Source organism: Chiloscyllium punctatum, chromosome 10 (assembly GCF_047496795.1).
Source record: "Chiloscyllium punctatum isolate Juve2018m chromosome 10, sChiPun1.3, whole genome shotgun sequence".
NCBI lineage: Eukaryota > Metazoa > Chordata > Chondrichthyes > Orectolobiformes > Hemiscylliidae > Chiloscyllium > Chiloscyllium punctatum.
Window position 1 is genome coordinate 44,347,058 of NC_092748.1, and position 22,484 is coordinate 44,369,541.

The window sequence follows — 22,484 nt, forward strand, 5'->3', positions numbered from 1 at the left end:
TGGGGTTCTCAGTGAATGGATGTAGTTGTTTCAAGTTGATTTTTTGTTAGCTAGTTCCTGACCTTTCCAAAGAGAGCAGGAAGGACAGAAGAGTTTTCAAAATCCTTGCTGTTATCAGTCCTTGCTTTTACTCTCTTTTTGCTCCAAGGTTGTTGATATACCATTCTGTGGATTCTGGTATCTCTATCATTGCTTCATTTCAAGCTGGATGGTCGTAGGGAATCTTTCAACTCTCAATTGCCATATATAGGAGAGTAAAATAAGAAGAGAATTTCTTGATGCTTCACTGAGTTCCAGTGCCTCTTGATTAAAATGATAATTCTGATACAGAGGGCTTCACATATTCTATGTGCCTTGTCTTGGATTGTCAGGTGATCACAGCAGCAATGCCTGGTCAGTAAAACTATTTTTACTCCATGAAAGTTTCTAGTATTCTAGTCAAGTTATGCAAGCTGAATATTGTTAGTCCATTTTCACCTCTGTCATAACAAGTACATATACAAAGACATACATAGCAAATGAGAAATATGACATTGGTACTGGCAGTAGGGTGTTGATTCATTCAGTTTTATACTGAACAGACCAATTTCCAGCTGGTTTGCTCCCTCTCAGGTACTAGATGCTTTCAACCTATTTTTAGGTTGAAGAACCATTCACTAAGAACCACCATTAAACATTACTTTAGTTATTTATTTATGTTAATAATTTAAAATCACAATTATATTGGTTCTGAAAATGTCCACATGGATTTGATTGGACCATACAAATGGGCACAATTATGACACCTTCATGCTTTGGGGCAGCACAGTGGCTCAGTGGTTAGTACTACTGCCGCACAGTGCCCGGGACCCAGATTCAATTTCAGCCTCGGGTGGCTGAGTGTGTGGATTTTACACATTCTCAGTGTCTGCGCAGGTTTCCACTGGGTGCTCTGGTTTCCTCTCACAGTCCAAAGGTGTGCAGGTCAGGTGAATTGACCATGCTAAATTGCCCAAAGTGCATTAGTCAGAGGAAAATGAGTCTGGGTGGGTTACCCTTTGGAAGGTTGGTGAGGACTTGTTGGGCCGAAGGGCCTGTTCCTACGCTATAAGAAATCTAAGCTATCTCTATTGATTGCAGGTGAATAATAGAGCTATTGTGTCTTTATTGTTTTTGTGAATGGTGTTTATGTAAAATACCAACAAGGAAGCAAGGTAATATCTTAATCTAACACATTTTGAGTTGCAGTCAAATATCATTGTAATATGCCCTATAAACCTGAAGGAAATATCAAAAGTGGTCAAGTTAAGCAAATGCATATTTGTAATAACATAATTAAGACTTTTTATTAAAACAAACCTTGGCCCATTCCAGCTATAACTTGATCGAGATTTACGTCTTCTTTTAAAAGTCATTTATAAACTTGATTTTTGTTCCTCCAAATGAAATTTAAGAATTTATTTTTGGTATTATTTTAGAAATGTTATAAATTGTCCAAACCCACAAAACAATAAAAATGCATAAAATGTAACCTTCCATCTGGTTTTAGTCAGAAGTAAATATTTTTTGAATTCACTCATCCTACTTAATAGGTTTTAATTCCTATGTGGGGAAGAGAGAGTGCTCTCAGTATAATCTTCTTTTCAATTTCCGATTGGTCTACAGGTGATGTTGACCATATGTGTCTAATTGAAGGTCATTCTGGAATATTTTCCCCCTTTCCCAACAACAGAATTTGAGCTTATTGTTAGTTTAACCATTCTGCCATTTATTTATTAGGCAATATTTCTTTTTTTAATTTCAAGTTCATAAGTTTTCATTTCTTTCTAATGTCTTTATTGGAATATTGTTGTACTTTGACAGCTTGTCCCAATATATTAAATTTGTGGTATAATCACTGAAGTCAACTTAGGTCACTACGAACTTGGCACTAGTCTCATGAGTCACACTTAGAAGTTGCAATTTTTTGTCACCAACTATCAGTTGCAATGGAATTGCTTGTCCCACCAATCCCATATTTGCTTACAATTTTAAACAAGACATAGCCTAAGTCCACACTTGTTTGTTCTTTCTGATGCTTCAAGTATTGAAAAATCATTACCTTGGGCCCCTTTACATGAGGAGTGAATTGTGGAATGCTAAACAAATTATCACTACTGCAATGCTCATTCTCAATGTTTTCAGCCTGGCCCAAGTGAAATCATTTTTGAATGTGTGTAGGGGCTCCAACAATAGGCACTTTAACCTACTACTGAGAGTAATTGTAAGCGTTATGCTTTGGTTATTTGCAACCATCATCTTGAGGGGTCAATAATACTGCAAGACATGTAAGCTATCTCAGGAAATTAAACACAGTCTCCTTGCTGGCTATCTTTGCATATAGCAACACCTCAATTTCAAAGCTATTTATCTAGCCATTAGATTGTTATGTTGATTTATCCATTGGGTAAAATATTATAAAATATTTACTATTTGTCATTGAACTTTTCCAGCAATTTTAGATAACCAAACAATTTAAAGCCTGAAACAGAGAATGATATTTAATTTAATGAAGGTGATCGCAAAGCATCATGTCACTTTTATTTTTGGCAATGCCGGTTAAATTAAGTGCCAGTGAGACACTTAGCTATGAGATGGCCAGCCTATCCCAGCATTAAGGAGCTTGGAGACCTGCTCACCAAGACCTGCTGAGCAATTACAGGCTGGCAGCTCTTCAATGTTCAGCAGTGCCACTGGGAGGCAGTGGCTGTAGCAAGTATCACAGCCACTTGAGATCCAGAATAGTTGTCTGCCCTAGGCACAGATGAGAGCCAGCGGGAGGGGTGGGGCGTAAGGCTGTTTATAGGGAGGGCAGGGGGATGGCTCTCCATAGCTCACCTTTTTCCATTACCACTCACTTGGTCAGGAAACTTTATGTGTAGATGACTCCTAACTTGCTTGCTCTTTGGGGCCCATGCAAAGTTGGTACCCCATCCACTGCTGGATGACTACCAGAGGTGGCAGCATGAGGACCTTAAGTGAGCTTGAATTGCCCCCAGAGGTTTTCAATTGGCAATAGTGCAGCCAGACTCTCCACAAGCCTTCCCATTAAATTCTGATAAAAGCAGGAAAGTGGTCAGCTCCCCAACCACCAACCTCATTAGATGCTTGCCAGTAAATCCTCTGGAGTGAACAAGCAGTAAACTACATCCATCGATCCAAAACTTTTTAAAAATCATTTTTTACACATTAGGTTTAAAACAAGTTCACAGAACTAATGGCTGATCAGAATAGCTTGCTCAAATTATTATCGTCCAATGTAAACACTGTCCCTCTTGGAGACTAATCCAGTTATAACACATTAAGAGTTTCAAAGGGAGTTGCAGTAAAAAGAAGTAATACCTATGCCAAATGACATTCAAATGTTTCTGTTCAAACATTCAGGGAATCATACTTCTTCCCAATAGAAAACACATCCAGCATTTGAAGGAGAAAAATATAATACAATGCTTATGCAGTCAATTCATTACACATTATACTTGGGAAAATCCAAACATTTTCTCCTCCTGAACAAAAACCTGCACGTGAAAGTAAACCATTGTCACTTTCTTGCGAAAAGACATCTGCAAGCTGCATTACTAAAGTTTAGTGCCACCATGACTTCACTCGTCATAAGCAGGACTATGTGTGCTCTGGTGTTGAATTCAAATCTTGCTGTAAACAGGTGTCATTGACAAGTGCCGCACTTAGTTTTTCTCGATGATGTTGATATCAAATGTTTTATTTTTGAAAAGGTGGTGGCTAAAGGGCCCTCTTGAATCATGTGTCCTTGCTGACTTCATTGAAGCTCCGTGGGTCTGCCATGTTTTCTCTTTCTGCTTCTGCATTTGGCAGTCTCAACAGTCCCATCATTTCTCATATTCCTGAAGTCAATGCAGGCAAGCAGCTGCAACTAAAACCTGAATCCAGCAAGCCACATTTGGATGCCTATTTAGAATCTGCATGATGTTGGATTTACCCATACATTTTGTAAAAATATACAAACTTATTCAAATTAACCATTACAGTTGATTGATCACACTTAGAAATTGTGTTGCACACATTCTACTGTAGGAACTTTCTAAACAGTCTAGCCATTAATGTAACAGTTCATTGTGTTTTATACTTACACACTTTTCACTATCGAACACATAACACATGTGCTTATTCGATTCAGCATCCTTGCAAATAAAAGTAAATATCTTCTTGTCAGTTTTGTCATCAGCACAAAAAGATATTCGGTGTAATTGGCAATTATGCAGCATTTCCTGCAATGTAAACAAATGTTGTTTCCTTTATTGTGACATTATACATAATGGAAAATAAATCAAGTACCAAAAGATGAATTCAGATTAGTATTTATGAACTGACTGCTCCTTGCGAAATCCAAGGGGGAATCTTTTAAGACCAGTCTCATTTGTTTAAATTAACATGCCTAGTTGCCTCTAATTACCATACCCTATTTTGACCTGCGTGAAACCTAATCAACCCAGAACGTATCATTTTGCCCCATAACTCTCCAACTATCTCTGCCAAACAGATTCCCCTATTCTCAATTACAGAAAGCAGAAATTGTAGCATGGGAAACCTATAACAATACTAATGAACAAAATATGTTTGTTGTTGCACATCAATCTTCCTGTAGCAATGATATTTTTGGAATTGCAAACAACCAACTTGGCTTCAAAGACACTGTGCAATTTTGAGCATGATCTGGAATCTGCAAACAATTTTGGGTAATTTTCTTCCTTATGTGCCTACAATAACTTCTTACTTTCCTTTGATCTTCTTGAAGAAAGCCCGGTCTCCTTTTCTGAGATTACTCTTCTGTTCAACTGGAAGAATAACTTCCCTTCATTCTGCCTCTGTCCACCAAAGTCCTTTACCCAGGTGAGTTGATTTTCATAAAATCTTAAGACGCCTTCCCTGTTCATTACCAATGAGCTCCCCAGAACTGTAAACATTGGGTACGATGGTAAACAGCACATTTCCAAACGCTAGTAAGTGGATATTAATAGATAGCACCAGTAAAGATGACAATGAGTTACAGAAGGGAGGCTCACTTAGTTTGTGTGTGTCACCAGTAACCTAAGTGGTGATGACAGCCTCAAAAGAAGTCAAGTATATTTTACTGTTATGCACAGTGAAACACAGAGGTAATTCTAAATTTCTTTTTTTAAATCAATGGGAGTTGTAATAGCATATCTATGTCAACAATCCTTCAGTGGACCAAAAGATAATTTAATAACTGTAAGTATTACTCTTTTACATCACACAGTTTTAACATGTGTCTATTCTTTTTATACATTCATGCAATACGGGCATTGCTGGCTAGGTCAGCATTTGTTGCTGATCCCGAATTGCTCTGAGGGCAGTTAAGAGTCAACCACATTGCTGAGGTCTGGAGTCATATGAAAGCTATATAGCGAACTAGAAGGGTTTTTATGACAGTGGTTACAAGAGTACATTCGACCATCTTTTATTCCATATTTTTATTGAATTCCAATTTCACCACCTGCCATGGAGGAATTTGAACCCCTGTCCCCCAAATCAAGAGCCTGAGTCTAGAGATTAATAGTGCGATGACATTACAACTATGCCACTGCCTCTCCAAATTCACCCGAGACTTAAGGCAACCCTAAATAATAATTAAACACATCAGATTAAGAAACAGAAGTGAGGACATTTTCCTTCATGTATCACTTATATGATCACTCCTTGCAATTACACGCTAGACTATCATTTCTTCCAATCAATCGATGCTACAACGAGCTAGTCCGAAGCCTTAACTCCATTTAATGGTAACCAACAGCAAAGATGGTAAAAGATAAATAAGTAAAAACAAAGAATTACACACAAAAATATGAAAAAAATGATTGCCAACAGCTACTTAATTCACAATTTCCATAAATTTAACAATTTTTTTTGAGCAGCTGGGGTAGGGGATCAGAAACATAGGTTGGTAACTGAACTTGTCAAAAGGGGATGAAATGAGAAATTTATTCTCTTCCCAGTTCCTTTAAAATGTTCCACTCTTTATATTTGCCCACATTATTAGCTCCATAGTGTCAAAATATTAAAAGAAAATGGAGTCAGTCAGTCCATGCAAAAGTAATTGCAGTTTAATTTTTGTCAGTAAGCAAATTTGCAGACTCACCTAGTGAATTATCATGAGCTTCTGCAAAATGGGCAACCTTTCAAAAAACAATAAATCAGGCCAGTTTTGTGGATAATGCTGGTTTCCAATGCAAGGCATTTTTAACATCAGCATTGGGGGAAAAAAAAATCACAGATTCTTAATTTATGCAGGATGTAACTTGTGCTTAAAATTCCTCAATCTTTTGTACTGTTCTGTCTGACTTTGAATGCATTTAGTGTAAAATGGTAGAAACTCTTCTGCAAGCTAAGAGCAATCCATTTCAGGATTGACTAATCATGTCAAGTGCACTGTCTATATCACATTCAGGATTATACATAGACATAAATGTCTAATTCATCTGAATAGCTTTTTCAGAGTTTTTTTCTGTCCTTTGTATTCCAGCTGACACTAATTTAACAGGGTTATGTCAAGGGTCCCATGTTTTCCTCCAGCTTTGTGCGCATCTTGGTTATGAGGAGGTGAATCAAAAACATCTGAGGTGTATAAAAAAAATTGACTGTACTCATTGTTTATATTATCCATTCCCTCTCTTCATAACAAAACTAATTAACTCACAATTTACTACATTAATTTTTTTGTGTTATGCATCTGCCCTTTCCACCAGATTAGGTCGTCTGGAGGTCAGTTACCATCATCTTCAGTACTAATAGCATTTCCCATTCTGTGTTATCCACAAACTTAAACTATTCACCAGTCCTCTATGCTTTCTATCAATTAATTAATTTTGAATGCTTGCAGGTAGCGCCTCTTTAAAATCATGGGTTTCAACTTGGCTTTGAAGTCCATTAGATAGTTTGGCAAATTCCTTTTTCAAAGTCCATACCTCCATAAAATTCTCATCAACTATATCCATGACTTGATCAAATGAACTTTGTCAACATAAATGCTCTTTTAAAAAATATTCCTGTTGGCTTTCCATATTGTTCCAAGTGCCAATTAATATTTTCCCAGATTAATATAGTCCAAAGTATTAGCACTATTGATGTTAGGCTGATTGCAGTTTGGTTGCTGGGTTAATATCTCTCTCCTTAAGTCAATAAGGTTGCGCCATTTATAATTCACCATATTTCGACCTAACTTCATCCCCCATTTAGTGTTCATCAACCTGAGGCTGCAAAATATACCTGTGGTATTGTCTCCTCATACATGACCATCCTCTTAGAAATTTAAACTGTGTATTTCCAATGTGCAAGCAAGGAATGCCTTTGGTTATTGCTGTTTATCCCTCACTTCCTTGCCTACTGGGGTGACCATTCCAATATAGAAATCCATTAATTTGGAGATTTCCCCTGTACCACTGGGAGTATGAGGGTCATAGTGTTTTATTCAATAGTCACTCTGCAGAAACCCAAGCAAAGTTTCCATTCTGCTACATGGAAGGAAATGTTAACTATATTTACTTAAAGTGATAGAGGTTACAGGCCCTTTTTATTATTTAAATTGCTTGTTTCCCCCCTATGCTACACCTTATGTAGCCACATATTCCAGGCTATAACTCACTTGGTCTGAAAGATCAGGAGTTCCCCTTGGTCCCTCTTCTCAGTGTCAAAACTGCCATTCATGAGCACAAAAAGCATTTCTGCTGTTATTTCTGCAACTCCCAAGTGGCCCTGCAGAGCTATCACATGGTGTCCAGCAACATGCTTGAGAGCATTAGCGTTGCAGGATTGCAATGTGAAAATGCAGGGCTTGGGGAAATGTTATCTATTGCAGAGGTTGGGGTTTCTGGGTTATCAGCCCCAGATACTTTTATGGCAGAGTATCTGGTATCCCAAACAACTCTGTCCCTGGTTATCTCTGCACAAGTTCTCCAGAATAGTGTCTCAGGCACAATAACCTTGAGCTGCTTCATCAATGACCTTCCTTCCGTCATAAGGTCAGAAGTGGGGATGTTCGCCAATGATTGCACAAAGCTCTGCACCTCTCTCAACTCTTCAGGTCCTGAAATAATATGTGTCCATATGTATCAAGATCTGGCCAACCTCCACACTTGGGCTGACAAGTAGAAAGTAACATTTGTGTCGCAAATTGCACTTTCTGTGAGTGCTGGACAGGTTTGTCCCATTGAGGCAAGGAAGGGATGGTAAGATGAAAGAACTTTGGGTGACAAGGGATGTGGAACATCTAGTCAAGAGGAAGAAGGAAGCTTAATAAGGTTGGGGAGGCAAGGATCAGACAGGGCTCTAGAGAGTCACAGGTAGCCAGGAAGGAACTGAAGAATGGACTTAGAAGAGCTAGAAGGGGGCATAAAAAAGCTTTAGCAAATAGGATTAAGGAAAACCCTAAGGCATTCTACACTTATGTGAGGAACAAGAAGATGGCCAAAGTGAGGGTAGGGCTGTTCAGGGATAGGAGAGGGAACTTGCGCCTGGAGTTGGAGGTGGTAGGGGATGTCCTTAATGAATATTTTGCTTCAGTATTCATGATTGAGAGGGACCTTGACCTTTGTGAGGCCAGCATGAAACAGGTTGATACGCTTTAAAAAAGGAGGATGTGCTGGAAAGTTTGAAAATCATAATAATAGACAAGTCCCCTGGGCCAGATGGGGTGTACCCAAGGTTACTACAGGAAGTCAGGGAAGAGATTGCTGTGCCTTTGGCGATGATCTTTGCATTCTCACTGTCCACTGGAGTAGTACCTGATGATTGGAGGGTGTCAAATGTTATTCCTTGTTCAAGAAAGAGGATAGGGATAATGCTGGGAACTACAGGCCAGTCAGTCTTACGTCCGTGGTGGGCGAATTATTGGAGAGGATTTTGAGAGACAGGACTTATGATTATTTGGAAAACCGCAGTTTGATTAGAAATAGTTAGCATGGCTTTGTGAGGGGCAAGTCATGCCTCACAAACCTTACTGAATTATTTGAGGGTGTGATAAAACACATTGACGAAGGTAGAGCACTGGTTCGGTGTACATGTATTTTAGCAAGGTGTTTGATAAGGTTCCCTAAGGTAGGCTCATTCAGAAAATAAGGAGGCATGAAATACAGGGAAATCTGTCTATCTGGATACAGAATTGGCTGGCGCACAGAAGACAGAGGGTGGTAGTAGATGGAAAGTACTTAGCCTGGCGCTCAGTGACCAGTGGTGTTCTGCAGGGATCGGTTCTGGGACCTCTAATCTTTGTGATTTTTATAAATTATTTAGATCAGGAAGTGGAGGGTTGGTTAGTAAATTTGCCAATGACACGATGGTTAGCGGCATGGTAGATAGAGTGGAGGGCTGTTGTAGGTTGTAACAGGACATTACAGAATGCAGAACTGGGCCAATAAGAGGCAGATGGAATTCAACCTGGAAAGGTGTGAAGTCATTCACTTTGGAAGGTCAAATGTGAATGCTGAATACAGGGTTAAAGGCAGGATTCTTGGCAAAGTAGAACATCATAGGGATCTTGGGGTCCATGTCTATAGATCCCTCAAAGTCGCCACCTAAATTGATAGAGTTCTTAAGAAGATGTATGGTGTGTTGGCTTTCATTAGCAGTGGGATTGAGTTTAAGAGCTGCAAAGGGTGGGTTACTCTTCGGAGGGTCGGTGTGGACTGATTGGGCCGAAGGACCTGTTTCCACACTGTAGAGAATCTAAAAGTCATGCTGCAGCTCTATAGAGCTTTGGTTAGACCACATTTGGAATCTTGTGTTCAGTTCTGGTCACCTCATTACAGGAAGGACGTAGGAGCTTTAGAGAGGGTGCAGAGAAGATTTATCAGGATGGTGCCTGGATTGGAGGGCATGTCTTAGGAAGTAAGGTTGAGGGAGCTAGGGCTTTTCTTGTTGGAGTGAAGAAGGATAAAAGGTGACTTGATAAAGGTATACAAGATTATGAGAGGCATAGAAAGAGTGGATAGACAGAGACTTTTTTCCCAGGGTGGAAACGGCTATCATAAGGGGGCATCATTTTAAGGTTTAGATTGGAGAAAGGTTTAGGGGAGATGTCAGAGGTCGGTTCTTTATACAGAGAGTGATGGGTGCATGGAATGCACTGTCAGCAGTGGTAGTGGAGTCAGGTACATTAGGGACATTTAAGTGACTCTTGGTTAGGCACATGGAAGATAGTAAAATGAAAGGTACGTAGGTTAGTCTGATCTTAGAATAGGATAAAAGGTTGGCACTACATCGAGGGCAAATGTACTAGACAATGACATTATGCAAGAGAGAAATCAGTCATCATCCCTTCATATTCAATGGTGTTACCATCACTGAATTCCACTTGATTGGTACCTCAATTATCATCTGCAACATCGACGTACAGTGGTAGCAGTGAGTATCAGCTCCAAGATGCACTTCAGTAACATTCAAGGCTACTCTGAAAGCACCTTCCAAACTATGACATCTGACAACTGGAAGAACAAGGACAACAGATGTATGGGAACACCATCAACTGCAAGTTCCCTTTCATGTCAGACACAATCTTGACTTGGAACTATAACACCATTCCTTCACTGTCACAGGGTCAAAATCCTGAAACTCCCTACTTAACAGCACTGTGTTGGTGCCCATGCACCCCAAGGACTGCATCAGTTCACCATCATTTTCTCCAGAGCAATTAAAGATATTCAATAAATGATTGTTAGCAATGCTCATATTCCATGAGCAAATTAAAGAAAAGCTTGCTATTTCCCTTTGGCAGGCTTATTTAGGTCCACCATGGAATTGGTCAAAATGCACCCATGCAGATTCTAACCTAAAGTGACAACTGAAGATGCATTTGCTTTATCGGGCCAAAAATTCCACATTAAAAGCGACCTATTATGTGAAAAAAGTGAAGATTTTGCATTGTACCTTTTCAAAACTTATCCAGCTGCATGACTGATGTTAATGAGATTACGAAACCATCAACCTCTTTTGGAGGCTATTATTGCCCCATATGACACTACTGACAGCATGAAAGCTAAGTGATAATATGCCTTGTATTCCTGGATTACAAGTCACACTAAATGTAGAAATCTGAATACAAGCAGAGTGAACACGATGCAAAGAAAAGGAAACACCTAAAGGTTATTCATGACATATTGTGAGAATTGCTGGAAATAACTGAATAGTTTTACTACAGAGCCAGCACAAACAGGAGAGGCAGTAACAAATGGACACAGATTTATGCTTACAAGTATAAGAACCAGAGGTGACTTGTGGACTTCTTTTTTAAAACAGGAAATTGTTGTGATCTAAAATGCACTGCTTTAAAACAAATGGTAGAAGCAAATTCAATGATAATATTGGAACAATAAAGCCGGTCATAAGTTTGTGAGGGAAAATTGGTTGCATTATGTGGCAAGAGCAGTGGGAATAATTAGACTGCTTGGCTAGAGAGCTACCACTGGCATCATAAGCTTAATGGGTTCCTTCTATGCTCTATCATTCTATTTTTATGCCTCATGAGGTACCGCTGAAGTGAGTGTTTCTCACATTTTCTGTTTATGTTTGAGACTTACAGCAATTGCAGTTCTTTTCTTGATAGTTTTAAATCGCCAAAGGAAATCTGGGATAAAGCCCAAGCATATTTAACACAAACATTAGGATTTAATCAAACTATATTCTTTGACACTTTTGAATATAACTTCTTATTAAAGCTAAACACATTGAAAATGCATCACACATAAAAAAAAGCAGTCAGTCTTTTAACAGTGTTCATCACTTGTAACTCAAGATTACAATAAATTGTTTAAATTTGAAAAAAAAAACACATTTGATTAAATGCTGTTATGCACCTATTGCTCAATAGAGAAATTGCAGGGCACTTATTACCTGGAGACTAAAAAGGATTTGTGTAGAAAAATTATTACAGTTTTTCAGGAAAATTACATTTTTGATTTCAACATGACTTGATTATTACGCACCATGTTCCTACATGCAACAGCTGAGTAGAACAAGCAATGAGTAGAATCCAATCATTGTGCTTCACAGAAAATATAAGCTATCCTCAACTTCACTGAGGGAGTTAAATTGGGATTGTATAATTGATTGTTAGGAATAGTTGTTTTCAGCAAAGTGTTATTGTTATTGTGCGGGAAATTTGTCATGCTCAAATGGCATGATTGTGTGTTTTATGTGTTGTTCAGTTTCTTCAGGAATTTAAAATGCTGTAATTGGCATCGACAATGTTGAGGCAGCATGGGGGATGGGAGCTGAGAAGTGCTCATCCATTAAACTGGGAGAGCAAGAGAGGGGCAGACTCACAGGAGCCAACTGTATCTGCGTGGTGCATGTACCAGGTGTGACAATGTGATCCCTATTGTCTCCTGGGCTGTTCATAACAATACTCGAGGGATTAATCTTCCATACTTTGAGTCTCCAAGACAATGTGGATAGACTATCAATCCTGTCATGCACTAAGCAAGATGAAAGGTGGAGATTTCAACAGTGTTTCAAACTTTACTTCAGATGAAAAATCACAGGGGCAGAAATGATAGAGGGAGAACTCCAACAGTAGCTTTCAACTTTTTCATACCTAAAGTCATACTAAAATCAACATGGTTTTGTGAAAGGGAATCATGTTAACCATGTTGTTGTAGTTATTTGAAGAAGTAACACATAGTATGTATAAAGGGGAATGAGTGGTTGTACTGCACTTAGATTTCCAGATGGCATTTGATAAGGTGCTACATCAAAGGTTATTGGAGAAGAGAAAAGCTCATGGTATAGGGGTTAACATGTTGAAATGTATAGAACAACAGCTGGCTAACAGGAAGCAGGGAACAAGCAAAAATGGGTCACGTTCTACTTGGCAAAATGTAATGACTGGAGTGCCATACTGATCAGTGTTGGAGCCTAAACTTTTAACAATTTATGTGAATGATTTCAATGATATGACTGAAGGTCTGGTTGATAAATTTGTTAATAAGTAACTATGTTGTGAAGAGGATGCAAAGAGACTACAAAGGGATATAGAAAATGAGTCAAAGGTCTGGGAAGGAAGTACAATATGGGAGAATGTAAGATTGCCCATTTTGGCAGGAAGAATTAAAATGAATTATCTAAGTGTATTATTTAAATGGTAAAAAGGTGCAGAGCTCTGGGATTACCACCCCATCAGTTTACTCTCAGTCATCAGTAAAGTGATGGAAGGTGTCATGAGCAGAGCTATCAAGCCGTACCTGCTCAGTGACGCCCAGTTTAGGTTCCTCCAGGGCCAGTCAGCTCCTGACTTCATTAGAGCCTTGGTTCAAACATGGATTAAAGAGCTGAAATCCAGAGGTGAGGTGAGAGTTGCTGCCCTTAATATCAACATCACATTTGATGAAGTGATGCGTCAAGGAGCTCTAACAAAACTGCAGTCAATGGGAATTGGGGGATAATTCTCCTTTGGTTGGAGTCAGAATTGGCACGAAGGAAGATGGCTGTGGTTATTGGAGGTTATTCAACTCTGGACTTGGATGTCTCTGTAGGATTTCTTCTGGCTCAACCATCTTCAGCTGCTTCATCCATGACCTTCAAACCATCTTAAGCTTTCAATTGGGGATCTTCAGAATGTTTAGCATCATTCAGATACTGCCTCAGGTCCTGAAGCAGACTGCGTCCAAATGCAGAAGTTATCCAGGTTTTGGTAGACAAGTGACAAAGAACATTTCTGTTTCACAAGTGAGAGGTGATAGCCATCTTGAACAAAGCAGAACTTAACAGTAGCTCCTTGACATCCAATGGCATTACCATCACTGAATCCCCCAGATCAACATCCAAGGAGGTACTAATGAACAGACACTGAATGGGGACTAGTCATATAAGTTCTATGGAAACAGAAGCAGATCAGAAAGTAGATGAATTTGGGTCAAGTGGTGATGAAGAAGAAGGGACTTAAAGCCTTAAATGTCAGAATTCCAACTGAATCCTGATTCCTTTCACCCTCTTATCTGGACTCATACTATCTCCTTCACGTTGACAGCTTCCAATGATCTCCAGGCTTTTAACCTTCCCCATGCCCCCTGTTGTGGCTTCTGACCTCCAGCACCACTGAATAGGATCCCTCAGTCACCTCAGGTCTCACTAACAGCCCTTCCTTACGGCATATATCAAATTAACGTTTGCTTGCTGTATTTTTCTCATTTATTTGGGATCAAGCATAACTATACCCTGTATTGCTGTATACATGCAACAAATGTGGGTTTATTTTAGTTTTAACTTTATACAAGTGAGCTGTTCAGCTTTTAATTACAATTTGTTGCATGTTGTGAAACATATTTGTCTAAGTACTTGATCATTAATAATTACCCAAAAATCAAAGAATGACTTACTTTTGTTTTGGAGTCTAAGATTTTAACACCATAGATGGAGATTTGTAGTTCGACCTTGGGAGTCTTCTGACCCTCAGACTTCTTTATATGCCTCGCAAACTGAAAACAAAAAGTCAAAATTGTGCCTGTTATTACCCCAGTTTTGTTTTTGCTCAAAACAACAATTTTGAGAAAAACTTTCTAACAACCTGAACAAATTTACCATAAATTATAATCTGAAAAACAGATGCTGTATTAAGATTGTTTAACGCTTTAGACAATCTACAAAAAATTACATAAACATTGAAGCTGCATTTCTAATAAATTCGACTGGATCCAAAACAGTTAACGACTGTGACTTTGAACATCTCACTGTATGAGGAATTTTGTCGGCTTTACAAAACGACATGTTTAGCCTTCTTAAAACCTGGTGCTGCAATTTCTCATTATGCGTTCCATCAGATCATTATTTAACCATGTTTTAATGGTTATCCCCATGTTGAGGACTCTTGCACCTAGTTGTGCCTACCTCTGGACCAATGGTTCAAGTGCCAATGGTTCAAGTGCCAATTACTAAGTAGAGCCAGTTGACCTCTCCTTACCCAGGAGCTTTATGGTTTGACATATCTTATCAACCATACCACATTGCCCAAAGACTGGTTGTAACAATACTGTAGTATCATTCTAGTGGAGGTTGTACTGCGCTGCCATTTGTGAATTATTTATACTGGAAGATAATACTGGAACCACATCCCCCATTGCAGTTGCCAATCATCTTAGAGAAAGGTCAAGGAAAAATAACCATTTACCTTTGGTATCATGAACAACTGGCCTCTAGATCCACAGTTATAGGCTATTACTGCAAATCTGCTTCTGCTACACACTTGGTTCTGAAAAGAAATTGCTCTGTTCTATAAGAGAAATACCACAGAATAGAACCTTTGGTCTCAAAATTCTACCTTCCACCAGCTGACAAGTCAGCTTATGACAAAATGATCACAATACTTTATTTAAGAAGGTCGAGGTATTTTCCACCATTGTGGAAGTACCTCCTCCATATTTCCAAAAATATTCCCTCCAACATCAATAAACCCTACCTGGGATATAATTCCTAGAACTGTCCGTAGTACTATAGGTCTGGTCGAACAAGTTCTTTGAATAGCTTAAGCATACCTTGTAATCCCTTGCATTCTAATCATCTGTGTATAACATGGGATTCCATCAGCCTTTGTGATCATTTTCTCCGTCCAATGATGCCACTTTAATAATTTGTGTATTTGGATTCCCAGGTCTCTTTGGGCCTCCACCATTTCCACTTTTTTCACTAAAGTGTTTAGAAAATAGCCCTTTCTACCCTCTTTAGATCCAAAAGGTGGATGACTTCATATTTGCCTGTAATAGGATACATTTTCTAGTTTTGTCAACTCATTTGACAAAGCACCAATAAATCTTTCTAATTTAGTCCATCCATCTATACTGGTTGCAATGCTGCCCATCTTTGCTTTTAGCATATTCAGAGGTCTACATTTTTTCCCATTCTCTAAGTTAATCAATCGTGATTGGTGGAAGTTCCAACAGAGATCCTTATAGGATACCACCAGTCTCATTCTGGCACCCTGTTTCTTGTCACTGAGCCCTTCTTAACTTTTTCTTAAACTTCATTGAAAATGATGTTCATTACCTCCAAATATCATTGTTAAACTTAGATGGTATCAAGAAGACATGAGGTTAAAATATGTTCCATGTCAAATACATAAAAATACTTTCACTGTGACACAAGTATTCCACAGAAGAACAGAACATATTCTGGAACTGCCAAAACTTTAGGAGTGATTCAGAAATAGTTCACAACACTGCCAGTCCTTCTGAGACAGATGTACTTTGAAGATTTAAACACAGACTGGTTTTAACTTCAAAAATCCAGGTACTTAGGAAAACAATGAAACCACAAAGTTCACAGTTTGGATCAATTGAATTTTACTGCACAAAAATCAAAGAACATCAAGACTAACAAATACACCTTTCATTCTTCGAAACTCCAATGAGTATAGACCCAATCTGATCAGCCATTCCTCATGAGACAATCCCTTCACTGCTTTCGTCTTTCTAAGCAGAGTGAAATTATTTGTACCAATGTTTTAAATTCTTCATGATGTTGGGAAATATTTATTTGGAGTAGGAGGACATCTTCATTCTTTTGGATTATTCCAGTCCAAGATTACTGGATCAGTAATTAAGTAATAGATCAAGCAATGTAGTTGAGAGCTCAATGAATCTCACCATAGAAATAAGATGGTTAGATACAGCCTGAATTCAAAATCTATCTTATTTTATTGTTTGAAGTTCAATATCCTACTGCTAAAGCTTTATGTCTTCAGAAACATTAATTGCTTTCTTAATTGTGTAGCTCTGTGTACTGCATCCTATTTATAAATAATGACAGTGATCAATGGTTTGCCAACCTGCCCAATTCCTATGCATTCCATCTGAGGTACTACTAACCCTACACGACAAGTACAGCCATTGCAGGAGGCAGCAACTGATGGTCCACCATTTTTCCACTGGTAAGGGAGTGAGGGTGGAGCAAGAATGGAGAGAGACCAGTACAGGTAACCAGTAGTTTGTTTGGAACTTTGCAAAGAATGATCTAACTGTGAGAGGACAGTAATAGAGCCTAGTTCTTTATGGTTCTTTAAAGACAGATTAACCAATGTCCTGACATGTAGAAGGAGAAATCATTTATGCATAGTGACTAGTGGATCTGAGACAATGCATCCTCGAATTTTCTTTACTGAGAAAAGCTGCTTTAAATGCGGCCTTTTAATTTCTTTCATGTGGCCATATTCATACAGCAACTTAAACGGCCAATCTGTGCATGTCCTCAATAGGAACTTCTGTATCATCATGTAGCAATGCAATTTAGGGACAACATTGATCCAAAGCTTCTTGACCCCTGTTTGGTTACAATTAAGGGAATATTAAAATAAATTTGTTTTATTTTTAAAATCAGAGAATGCTGAAAGTGTCCGAAGCTAATGTATTTTCATCTCTCCCAAAAATGGGAAAATTGAGCAAAAATGAACAAGAGACCAGAGAATTGTAGATGGTTGTGAAGGCTTCATTGTTCTAAATACTTGCAGTAATCGGCATATGACGATACTACGGCTTCAAGAGATATATTTATGAAGGTTGAGAGAGTCTACTCTGCAGTCTACTCTGAGTCAATAGTGTAAACAGCTGGTGAGGCCTTGAGTATTTCTTTTTTTTGAAGTTGGAGCAATAGAAGCATCCTAAATGGGTGGGTCAAGTTCCCACAAAACCAGGATTTTTATTTTTAGTTTTTCAGTAGCAGTTGCTGCTGGAATCTCGAAGCTGGGTTTAGAAACTCTTTTTCCTCTCTCTATTAAAGTTAAAACTTGGAGGTTGTCTTCCTGTTGCCAGAATTGCATGTGAGACATTGTACTGTACTGAAACTTGCCTTTGCCAAGGCTGGGTTTATGGATGTTACTATATTGGAACAGTTACCGTTTAGTAGTTAAATAATATACTCTTCTGTTAGATTTCCCAACAGAGCTAAGGTATTCCAATTTCTTCTTTTGTTTATTGCACTTTAGCTGTGGTACATGAATAAATTACATTTTGCTTCAAGACTGGTAGTTTAACCAATTGAATTGCATCCAAAATGCAATGCAAAGCATTTGCTTTTAAAGTCATAAAATGTTCGGGCATAGGCTATCTTCTTAATAAATTTTGAAGGGACTTGGTCTGATCCATAACAAGCATAGGAGATCTGCCTAACCCGAGCTCAATTTTACACATCACTCATGTAAAACATTGCATAATTTAGTGCCAGAATTGAAGCATAAACCTGACCATGTTTATTTTCTAATTATTTGTTCTGATTTTTCAAGAGCAGACTGTAAAGGTCCTGACCAATCTTTTGGTCAAATGAACATGTGAAATAAGAGACATATCAACAAATACATTGACTTGGACCCCATTTACCACCCCTGAGAAAAAGAAGAAGAAATGGCATCACCACAGGAAATAACATCACCAACTCAAAGAAACCCAAACATATAAATAGAAAGCAGGAAACATCAGCAGTGCTTCATCCAGAGGCTCACTGAAGATGTTACCTAGTATGTTGATAAAACGTCTAAAAATGAACCTTCCAGCTCAGCGAGCAAACCTACAACCAGAACCTCAACCTGAGGTACAAATCTTCTCAAAAAAACATGAAACTAAATCTAGGGCAATAGTAAAGAAACAGCTCCAACTATGGTGTGATTTTGTTAAAACAGCATTAAAACATACTATGAAAAAGCAATAAAAAAAGTGAGAATTAAAGAAAGGTTGCCTTCTTTTGAAATGATTTACAGATTTTCAATGCAAATTTTATAAAAACTATTAGCAACTATTTATGATGCACATCAACTGCTTCTTTCAGTTTCCAAATTGTTCAGTCGCTGGCTTTCCAGGCTGTCAGAGGTACAGTTGGCTGGTTATTCCATCTGCTTTCTGTTGATCTGCATAGAGACAGGACTAACTGATTAAAAGGTCCAGAAGGGCAACTAATTTTCTTTTCATGGTACCTCTGGGGAATAATATAGAATACATCATTCTTTCATTAAAATAATTACTTACTGTACTCTCTGTTCTAAACTCACTTGATGGTAAGATTTCGGAATTGTGCTTTTAGAAGCATGGGCATTAACCTCCCTGACTCAACTTTAGCAGCAACAAATTAAAATGTCTGGTTTCTGCTGAGTGTACTTCTTAAGTATAATTTAGCTCTCTTCTAATTCCAGTCTCACCGCTAATAATAATGATTCCTTACTTCTTGATTGAATAATTAGCCACTGAGCTGGTCAACTCCAGCCAAGGCTATTCAAGTTTAGACAAAAAAATTAAAATTTTAGTGAAGATTTATTTTGTTTTGATTTGTAAATTTGCAGGTCCACATTTGAGGCAATATATTACCTCAATAACACGGTTGTGTAAATGACCATTCAGTTAAAATGGCATAGAGTAGAAGCATTTGGAAATGTTCCGCCAGCCCACTCCATCAGCCACCTCCATGATCAAAAAGTGTAGTGCTAGAAAAGCACAGCCGGTCAGGCAGCGCCAAGGAGCAGAACAGTCAACATTTTGAGCAAAAGCTCTTCACCAGGAATTTGTGGGGGGGGGGGGGGGGGAAGGTGAGAGATAAATAGGTGGGGGGATAGGGTTGGGGGGGGGGAAGGTAGCTGGGAAGGCAATAGGTAGATGCAGATGGGGGGTGATGGTGATAGGTCGGAATGGATGGTGAAGCAAATGGGGGGGAAGGAAGATGGACTGGTAGGATAGATCAACAGGGCGGTGCTGAGTTGGAGGGTTGGATTTGGGATGAGGTGGGGGGGAGGGGAGATAAGGACACTGGTGACATTGACGTAGATGCCGTATGGTTGGAGGGTCCCAAGATGGAAGATGAGGCGTTCCTCTCGGAGGTGTCGGGTGGCTAGGATCTGGTGGTGGAGGAGGCATGTCCTTGGTGAAGTGGGAGGGGGAGTTGAAATGTTCAGCCACAGAATGGTGGGTTTTTTGGTGCGTGTTGCAGAGATGTTCCCTGAAATGGTCTGTGAGTTGGTGTCGTGTCTCCCCGATGTAGAGGAGAGCACATCGAGAGCAACAGACACAGTAGATGAGGTGTTTGGAAGTGGAGGAAAATCTCTGCTGGATGTGGAAGCATTCTTTGGGGCTTTGGACAGAGGTGAGGGCGCAGGTTTTGCACTTCTTGCAGTGGTAAGGGAAGGTGCCGGGAGGGGTGGGTGGGTGGTTTGCTGGGGGATGTGGACATAACAAGGGAGTTGTCAAGGGAATGGTCTCTGTAGAATGCTGGTAGAGGCGGGGACGGAAATATATCTCTGATGGTGGGATCTGACTGTGGTGTTGGAAATGGCGGAAGATGATGCATTGTATCTGGTGATTGGCGGGATGGAAGCTAAGGACGAGGGGGGCATTCTATTCTTGTTGTAGTTGGAGGGATGGGATTCAAGGATGGAGGTACAGGAAGTGGGGGAGATGCTCTGGATGGCATTGTTGACCACATTGGAGGGAAAAGTGTGATCCTTGAAATAAGAGGCCATCTGGAATGTTTTGGAGTGGAATTGCTCTTCTTGGGAACAGATATGCCAGAGGCAGAGGAATTGGGAATAAAGGATAGTCTTTCTACAGGGGTGGGGGAGGGAAGGTGGGAGTCAATGGGTTTGAAGTAGATGTCCATGTTGAGTCGATCACTGGAAATGGAGATGGAGAAGTCCAGGAAGGGGAGGGAGGGTCTGAGATGGTCCAGGTGAACTCTTGAGGTCAGGGTGGAAGGTGTTTGTGAAGTTGATGAACTCTTCACCTTCTTGTGGGAGCACGTGGTGGCACACATACACTCATCAATGTAATGGAGGAAAAGGTGGGGAATGGTGTCAGTGTAATTGCCTCCTGTAAAAAAAAACTATCCCTTAATCCCAATTCCTCTGCCTCCACTGCATCTGCTCCCAAGAAGATAAATTACACTCCAGAACATCCCAGGTGACCTTTTGTTTCCAGGACCACAATTTCCCCTCCCACGTGGTCAACAATGCCCTCCAGTACACCTCCTCCACTTCCCACACCTCCACCCTTGAATCCGACCCCTCCAACCTCAACAAGGGCAGTCCCCCGGTCCTCACCTCCCACCCCACCAACCTCCGGATACAATGCACCATCCTCCACCATTTCTGCCATCCATAGTCAGACTCCACCACCAGAGATATATTTCGCTTCCAACTACTACACCCGAAACATTGATTCTCCTGCTCCTCCTGCTTCATGCTGCCTGACCTGTAATGCTTTTCCAGTGCCACGTTTTTTGACTCTACTATCTAACTGCCTCATTATACTGCTCAATCTAGTGGGTTGAATGAAAATAGAACCACTTGTTCGTTTCCATTTCTGCATGTATCCTATGATCCAGTCAGAAATTAGAAGTCAGTACCTCAGAGCATCACATAATCACTCACATCAATTGTTGCAACCATTAAAGTGCAGGTACATCAGCCTAAAAGTTTAGCTCAATGAGGGGACACATGATTAATCACTGAGCAGCAGTAAGTAATGGTGCACAGCAAGTTCCTGGGACCTGTAGAGTAAAAGTAAGGAGGTTATGCCTCAGTTACACAGGGCACTGGTAAGATCACATCTGAAGTACTCTGTCAGGCATCAATCACCATTCATACAGAAGGACACTAATGCATTGTAAGCAGTTCAGAGAAGGTTTATAAGACTAATATCTCGAATGTGTGGATTACCTTAGGAGGAAAGGTTAGATAGGTTAGCCTTTGCCCTCTGGAATTTAGAAGAGTCAGACGTGACTTAATTGAAACATTTAAGAGCCTGAGGGAAACTGACCGGGTGAACATTGAGAGTGTGTTTACTCTTGTGGCAGAATCTAGTGTAAAAATAAGGACTTGCCTCCTAAAACCAGAGGTGAGGAAACATCTCTTCTCTCAGTGTTGATTCTTTAGAATCCCCTTCCTTGAAAGACAGTAGATGCAGAATCTTTAAATGTCTTAAGGCAGAGACAAATAGACTCTTGATTACCAAAGTGATGAAAGATTATAAGGGTGTGCAGGAATGTAGATTTGAGGTCAAAATCAGATCATCCATGTTCTGGTTGAATGGCACCACAGGCTGAAAGGACTGAGTGGCCCAATTTACTCCTTGTGTGTATGTTTACATGTCTTTGGAGTTAAGTAACATCCTTCTGACTCAAAGGCAATAGTGCCCCTGAGTCAGAGCTGAAGGTTGTTATTACTCAATTATCTTTGGGCAACATGTGATCATGTGTCACTGCAGATGAAGTCGTCTATAGATCAATGGTGACAAATGACAAACCTCCAACAACTACCTTCTCTGAACTTAAGACATCTTTGACATTATCAGATTGTTTTGCTTGGAGTATAGCTATTGGTATCAGTCACTGAATTTCGGTACAGTCCATCTGCTGCAAGGAGATCTACCACCCAGCATTCCCTCTTTTCTTTACACCACCTCTAATGTATTGAAGAAGGGAAGAGCAATGAAAGTGATATATTGTATATCTGTTGAAAT

The 22,484-nt window shown here is 39.5% G+C and overlaps 1 protein-coding gene across 13 annotated transcripts in view; it reads right to left on the minus strand.

The window, feature by feature from the left end:
- Positions 1-22,484, minus strand: part of gulp1b (GULP PTB domain containing engulfment adaptor 1b) — a 375,129-nt gene that overhangs the window by 65,571 nt on the left and 287,074 nt on the right. For all 13 annotated transcript variants that reach the window (XM_072579030.1, XM_072579027.1, XM_072579037.1 and 10 more), the window contains 2 exons: positions 14,382-14,480; positions 4,128-4,265 (listed from right to left, as the gene is read on the minus strand). In XM_072579030.1, coding sequence (XP_072435131.1) covers positions 4,128-4,265; positions 14,382-14,480 — 237 coding nt within the window. The remainder of the gene's footprint in view (positions 1-4,127; positions 4,266-14,381; positions 14,481-22,484) is intronic.